Raw genomic sequence first — 7,500 nt, forward strand, 5'->3', positions numbered from 1 at the left:
GGTCTTCCATGCACTGGCGGATGACCACGTTGCTGTAGCAGTTAGATCTGGGAGCGGGGAGGAAATAGGCGTCTAGGTTACGTGACTGTCATAGAAAACGTAAGGGTACCAGAGAAAATTGGGAGTTTTTAGGGGGGCTTAAGAAGATGTGAAGGTATACAATTTTTTTTTTTTTTTTTTTTTTTGTGTCTTAGGTGAATTAAGAAAAGGATGATTTTAGCTGATTGTGAAGTAAATAAATAAAAAAAAAAGGGTTAACTGGTAAATAATAATAATAATAATCAAATGTAGAACTTATGGATTAAAAAAAATGAATTAAAATAAGAATAAACAGTTAATTAAATAAATAAGTTGATGAAATTAACAATATAAATTAATTAGCAATGTAAAGAAAAGAAACAAATTAAAATATAAAAATACAAAAATGATATTACTGATTACTTGTTGAGAGAGAGAGAGAGAGAGAGAGAGAGAGAGAGAGAGAGAGAGAGAGAGAGAGAGAGAGAGAGAGAGAGAGAGAGAGAGAGAAATTCCTCCTCCTCCTCTTCTGTTAGATTAAGCCAGGCTAGATTAGGTTAGAAATTAGACAGATTAGGTTAGGTTAGGCTAGATAAGGCGAGGTCAGGTCAGGTCAAGTTTAGGTAGATTAAGGTGAAATACGATGAGTTTAGTTAGTTTAAATTGAAATAAGATGAGTTTAGCTAGTTTAAGGATGAAATAAGATGAGTTTAGTTAGATTAAATTGAAATAAGATGAGTTTTGCCAGATTAAGGGTGACATAGGTTAGGTATGGTTAGGTTAGGTATGGTTAGGTTAAGTTAGGTTAGGTTAGGTTAGGTTAAGTTAGGTTAGGTTAAATTAGGTTAGGTTAGGTACCCAAATATTTAAGTGTATTACCATGGTCTTGACACATTTAACCCCTGATGGCGTCCCTCATAAGCAGCACCTCGTCAGGATTGTGCAGCAGCAGGTCATACACACAGTCATCAAATACATGGTTTTCGAAACAGTTCGCCCTGTACCACCACCATCACGAGCACACAAAGGGGGGAAGGAAAGAATATCATAGTTAGCCATTAAAAACCGATAGAAAACTGTGCCCAGCCTGGTGAAAGAAAATGATGCGGGAATAAGGGTAACTAAATAATTGGTATAGAAGGTTTTGTGAACTAAAGAGAAGTTAGCCGTTGAAGCTCATAAAAGAAAACGGTGCTGTTGGTTAAAGAAAATGGTGCAATGAAAAGGCAAACTGAACTATGGCAAACTCAAGTAATAAATAATTAAAGAATGCGAAAGAATATTATAGTCAGCACTTCAAAACTCGAAAGAAAATGGTGCCGTTGATCAGAGAAAACGATATCAAAAGGCAAACTAATATAAACTTAAGTAAATAATAATAAACAAACACACACACACACACACAGAACCCAGAGAGAGAGAGAGAGAGAGAGAGAGAGAGAGAGAGAGAGAGAGAGAGAGAGAGAGAGAGAGAGAGAGAGAGGGAGAGAGAACCACCACCACCACCACCACCACCACCCAGAACACACCAAAACACACCAAAACACCCCAAAAAAAAACAAAAAAACCCAAAACACACACACATACCCCCTTTAACACCCCAAAACACACCAAAACACCCCCAAAACACCCCCAAAACACCCCACAGCTCCTCACCTGCACCCACTGGCGACACGGGATGTTCTGTAAAGGTTGTAGCAGTCATTACAAACGTGTTCCAGTTCACTGAAGATCGCTCTATCGTAAACACCCTTGCAGGAGGAATCGAAAATCTGTCTCTTCTCTAAGGGGTGCGCCGCTCCCTCTACGCCGTAATCTTGGACGGGGCCCAAAGAGTCAGCCTTGAGGGACGCCAGCAGCCGACCCATACGCCCAAAACCATCTGCGGAGCGCCCCTGGGTGTGTGGTAAGGTCGCCATTGCAATACACGCCACAAGGACCGCCATTTGGATTACCTGAGGGAGAGAGAGAGAGAGAGTGAGAGGGAGTGTGGGAGGGAATTGATAAAAACAGGAAGGGTTGATAAACTAAGGTACTTCAGTTGAGGAGGAGGAGGAGGAGGAGGAAGGCCAAGAAGAAGAGGATTTTATGATAACTTAATGGAGAGAGAGAGAGAGAGAGAGAGAGAGAGAGAGAGAGAGAAGCAAAAGATTACGAAATAAAATAGAAAATGCAAAAAAAACCACATTTAACCAAGTTCCCCATTAAACCCAGACAACAGAAAACGGGAAACCCCAAGGAAAACAGGAAATTGACGGCAAGAAGCTGTAGAAAACTTGAATAATCCAAATTAAGCGAAAACTTACTGAGGTGAAGGTAGACATGGCTGGGCACGAGAGGAGGGGGGTCACTGAAAAGGAGTGGTATGTGTTTCCTCTGCGAATTTCCTGGTGGAACTGACGCAACCCTGGCTCGTGCTTCCTTATATACTGGCGTGCTGCGGTGTTGCCAAATCTCCCTTTCGTGGAATTGTGTTTTCCCAGACTTGTGGGTAATCTTGTACTTATGATGACTCTCTCTCTCTCTCTCTCTCTCTCTCTCTCTCTCTCTCTCTCTCTCTCTCTCTCTCTCTCTCTCTCTCTCTCACGTTAGGTTCAATTAAGATAAGTGGAGTGAGGTCAGGTCAAGATAGGTTATACAAGATTTCATTAGGATAAGGTAACAGGTCAGGTCAGGTTAGGTCAGGATCATTACATCATATTATCGTCATATTATCTTAATCGTTATCTCTCAATCTCGTTTCCTGTTTCCTGTGTTTTATCGATGAAAGATGGAGATTGGTTCTTATCTACGTCAATGGTGCTTCTTTTAACAAATTCGTAATAAATTTGACGTGTAGTTCTTTTTTTTATGTGCGTTTTTTATTTATTTTTATTTATTTATTTAGATTTGTGTTTATTTATTTATTTATATATTTATTCGTGTTTTAAATTTCGATTTTTTTGTTTATTTATTTATTTTTTTGTCGTGCTTCGTAAACTTAAAGGAATGATGTATCGTTTTCCTTTATTTTTATTCACTTTTTGTTCATCTTTTTCGTCTATTTTTTGTTAATACTCTATTTCATTTTATCTAAAGCCTAAAGGAACGCCTCTTGAATTTTATCTTTTATTTATCTTATTTTATTTTATTTACTTATTATTTGTTTATTTTTTCGTCTATATGTTTTTAGTTCAATATCCTTTAATTTATTTTATCTTAAGCTTAAAGGAACGGCTCATGAATTCCTGTTATTCTTTTTGTTTTTTTTTCGTTTATTTTTTTAGCGTAATACTTTATAATTTATTTTACCTAAAGCTTAAAGGAACAGCTCATGAATTCCTGTTATTTTTTTTGTTTTTTTTTTCGTCTATTTTTTTAGCGTAATTATAATTTATTTTATCCAAAGCTTAAAGGAACGCATCGTCTTTCTCTCAATTGAATGATGGCGCCTCTTGAACTATCAGACCCACTTCTCTGTAAGAATGGCTCAGTATTTCATTTCACCTCGGGTTTTTCCTGGTAATATTTCTGACGTAACATAAAATTTTTGCATATATATTTCCTCTATCTAGTTATTTATTTTTTATATATATATAGTAATTAATTTTAACGGTTACCTTATTTTTTCAGCTTATATATTTTTTTTTTATTTCCAAGATGGCGTGATAGTTATTTATTTATTTATTTATTTATTTATTTATTTATTTATTTTTTAGCCCAGCGGTCTCTGAGTCCGTGTGTTGGGGGGGTGAGTTGCCATTTTCGAATTTTTTTCTTTCTTTTCTTTTATTTATTTATTTTTTTTTTTTAAGGATAGGGGGCGTTTTAACAATCCAAACAGGGTGTGGCGGAAGTTACTGAGGTTTTTAAGAGTGTTATCATGATTTTAGCTAAAGTTTGACAGGGTGTGGCGAAAGTTATAACGGTTTTTTCAACGATTAAAACACGAAACAGTGGAAGAAATTAGGGGTTTCCAAGAGTGTTTTTTTTTTTTAATTTTAGCTAGAGTAACAGGGTGTGCCGGAAGTTATTGGGGTTTTGAAGTGTTAAAACAGGGTGTGCCGGAAGTTATTGGGGTTTTCAAGGGTTAAAACAGGGTGTAGCGGAAGTTCTTGGGGTTTTCAAGGGTTAAAACAGGGTGTAGCTGAAGTTATTGGGGTTTTCAAGGGTTAAAACAGGGTGTAGCGGAAGTTCTTGGGGTTTTCAAGGGTTAAAACAGGGTGTAGCGGAAGTTATTGGGGTTTTCAAGGGTTAAAACAGGGTGTAGCGGAAGTTATTGGGGTTCTCAAGGGTTATAAAAGGTAGAAGTGGAAATTATTGTGGTTCTCAGGGGTTGTAAAAGGTAGGAGTGGAAATTATTGTGGTTCTCAGGGGTTGTAAAAGGTAGGAGTGGAAATTATTGTGGTTGTCAAGGGCTATAAAAGGTAGGAGTGGAAATTATTGTGGTTCTCAGGGGTTATAAAAGGTAGGAGTGGAAATTATTGTGGTTCTCAGGGGCTATAAAAGATAGGAGTGAAAATTATTGTGGTTCTCAGGGGTTGTAAAAGGTAGGAGTGAAAATTATTGTGGTTCTCAGGGGTTATGACAGGGTGTAGCGAAAATGATTGTGGTTCTCAAGTGTTCCAACATTGTAAACACACCTATATACTTTAATTCAAGTCAGATAATTCACGTAGATTGGAAAATAAATAAAACAAAATTAACATCCTTCCTGTATTGTTCATTATTGCTTCAGATATTAAGAAAACCATGGCTGGGTGACTTAGAGGCTTAACAGGAAAAGAAACTAGAGAAATTAACAGAGAAAATGTGATTTATGCGTGTGTGGGTGTGTGTGTGTGTGTGTGTGTGTGTGTGTGTGCTTAACCTTTGAAATGAATATAACTTGTGATAGAAGGGTTAAATTTGGTGAATGATGCTTCATTGAACTCTTCTTCTTCTTCTTCTTCTTCTTCTTCTTCTTCTTCTTCTTCTTCTTCTTCTTCTTCTTCTTCTTCTTCTTCTTCTTCTTCTTCTTCTTCTTCTCTTCCTCCTCGTCTTTTAAGAAGCAGTAGTAGTAGTAGTAGTAATAGTAGTAGTAGTAGTAGTAGTTGTTATTGTTGTTGTTGTTGTTGTTGTAGTAATAGTAGTAGTAGCTGTTGTTGTTGTTGTTGTTTTTGATGATATAATAATAATAGTAGTAGTAGTAATAGTAGTAGTAGTAGTAATATAAGTAGTAGTTATGCAATTTTTCTTGTTATTCCTTTGCCTAACAGTGTGTGTGTGTGTGTGTGTGTGTGTGTGTGTGTGTGTGTGTGTGTGTGTGTGTGTGTGTGTGTGTTAAGTCCTTTCTTTGAACTGTGGGAGGAAGGAAGGAAGAGGAGGAGGATGAGGAGCGGAGGAGAATAATATGATGCAAGAGAGAGAGAGAGAGAGAGAGAGAGAGAGAGAGAGAGAGAGAGAGAGAGAGAGAGAGAGAGAGAGACCCTTAGCAGTAATTATTTTCATATATTTCTCGTTATTGTTTTAAGTGGAACCCCAAAGAGAGAGAGAGAGAGAGAGAGAGAGAGAGAGAGAGAGAGAGAGAGAGAGAGAGAGAGAGAGAGAGAGAGATGCGGGTAGGCTGAGAGAAAGACAGATAGTAGAGAGAGAGAGAGAGAGAGAGAGAGAATATAGGTTGATGGAGGAGAAAAAGAAGAAGAAGAAGAAGAAGAGGAAGAAGAAGAAGAAGAAGAAGAAGAAGAAAATATTGTAAAATGGTGTAAGAAGAAGAGGGGGAGGAGGAGGAGGAGGAGGAGGAGGAGGAGGAGGAGGAGGAGGAAAGAGTTTAAGGAGGAGAATCAAATACAATAGTCTCTCTCTCTCTCTCTCTCTCTCTCTCTCTCTCTCTCTCTCTCTCTCTCTCTCTCTCTCTCTCTCTCTCTCTCTCTCTCTCTCTCAGGCGTTTCAAGTAGATTATCTTGAATTGTGTGTGTGTGTGTGTGTGTGTGTGTGTGTGTGTGTGTGTGTGTGTGTGTGTGTGTGTGTGTGTGTGTGTCTGTCTGTCTGTCTGTCTGTCTGTCTGTCTGTCTGTCTGTCTGTCTGTCTGTCTGTCTGTCTGTCTGTCTGTCTGTCTGTCTCTCTCTCTCTCTCTCTCTCTCTCTCTCTCTCTCTCTCTCTCTCTCTCTCTCTCTCTCTCTCTCTCTCTCTCTCTCGCTGTTCTTGATGTTGCTGTTGTTATTGTTATTATTATTATTATTATTATTATTATTATTATTATTATTATTATTATTATTACTACTACTACTACTACTACTACTACTACTACTACTACTACTACTACTACTACGTCATTTACTTGGAAATAACCCATTAAGGAACCTCTTGTGTGTGTGTGTGTGTGTGTGTGTGTGTGTGTGTGTGTGTGTGTGTGTGTGTGTGTGTGTGTGTGTGTGTGTGTTAAATACCTGTCCCGCCTAGCACTTTCATTTCTTCTTTTTCCTCCTCCTCCTCCTCCTCCTCCTCCTCCTCCTCCTCCTCCTCCTCCTCCTCCTCCTCCTCCTCCTCCTCCTCTTCTTCCGTCACTGTGCTCTGTTGTAAGCACGTCTGAGTGCTGTTCTTTATCTTCCTCCTTCTCCTCCTCCTCCTCCTCCTCCTCCTCCTCCTCCTCCTCCTCCTCCTCCTCCTCCTCCTCCTCTTCCTCATGGTTTTCTTCTTCTTGTTCTTGTTCTTCTTCTTTTTGTTGTTGTTGTTGTTATTGTTGTTATTCTTCTTGTTCCTCCTCCTCCTCCTCCTCCTCCTCCTCCTCATCTTGTTTATCCTCTTCTTCTTCTTCTTCTTATTATTATTATTATTATTATTAGAGAGAGAGAGAGAGAGAGAGAGAGAGAGAGAGAGAGAGAGAGAGAGAGAAGGAAGGAAGGAAATACCTCTCTCTTTCTCTTCTGCTAATTCTTGTATTCTTTGTTTATTCATCCTCTAATCCCTTCTTTCATTATCTTCCTCCTCCTCCTCCTCCTCCTCCTCCTCCTCCTCCTCTTCATCGTAATTCTCCTCCTCCTCCTCCTCTTATCTCTCCCTGTTTCGTTTCTTCTTCTCTCTTTCCTTCTCATTCTTTCTCTCTCTCTCTCTCCTCGTATTTCATAATTTTTTTCTCTTTTTTATTGAATTTTCTGTTTTCGTTACATTACAGTAATTATTTTTCAAACTTCAACTTCTTTAAATTTTTTGCTATGGTTTGTTTAAGTTTGCCTTGAAATGAGCACCGTTTTCTTTTATTTATTTATTTTTTTATTTATTTTTTTCAATTTTAGTTTAGTCTCCGGTTTTCCGCCTGGTTTGTTTATGTAAGCGATCTGGCCTGAGATACTCGTAGTGAGATGGGGGGGAAGAGTGAGTGTGAAGGGGCCAGGTAGAGACGCCTGGGTTAAAATAATGTTCCATTTGTTTATTTTTTTACATTTTCTAATGGTTTTGTATTATTATTATTATTATTATTATTATTATTATTATTATTATTATAATATCAACTACAACTACTAC

At 38.0% G+C, this 7,500-nt stretch overlaps 2 protein-coding genes across 9 annotated transcripts in view; one reads left to right on the top strand and one right to left on the bottom strand.

Moving 5' to 3' along the window:
- Window positions 1–2,454, bottom strand: part of LOC135095600 (crustacean hyperglycemic hormone-like) — a 4,089-nt gene extending 1,635 nt beyond the window's left edge. Inside the window, exons 1-4 of one of the 2 annotated variants that reach the window (XM_063996526.1) lie at window positions 2,325–2,454; window positions 1,675–1,973; window positions 898–1,016; window positions 1–47 (exon numbers count right to left, since the gene is read on the bottom strand). The exon at window positions 1–47 is cut by the window's left edge and continues 1,635 nt beyond it. In XM_063996526.1, the coding sequence (XP_063852596.1) occupies window positions 914–1,016; window positions 1,675–1,973; window positions 2,325–2,342 (420 nt within the window). In that variant the 5' untranslated portion in view covers window positions 2,343–2,454 and the 3' untranslated portion in view covers window positions 1–47; window positions 898–913. The remainder of the gene's footprint in view (window positions 48–897; window positions 1,017–1,674; window positions 1,974–2,324) is intronic. The other variant, XM_063996525.1, reaches the window with a different exon arrangement.
- LOC135095599 (gastrula zinc finger protein XlCGF67.1-like) overlaps window positions 1–7,500 on the top strand; it is a 42,203-nt gene that overhangs the window by 30,229 nt on the left and 4,474 nt on the right. The window lies entirely within an intron of this gene.

Source organism: Scylla paramamosain, chromosome 49 (assembly GCF_035594125.1).
Source record: "Scylla paramamosain isolate STU-SP2022 chromosome 49, ASM3559412v1, whole genome shotgun sequence".
NCBI lineage: Eukaryota > Metazoa > Arthropoda > Malacostraca > Decapoda > Portunidae > Scylla > Scylla paramamosain.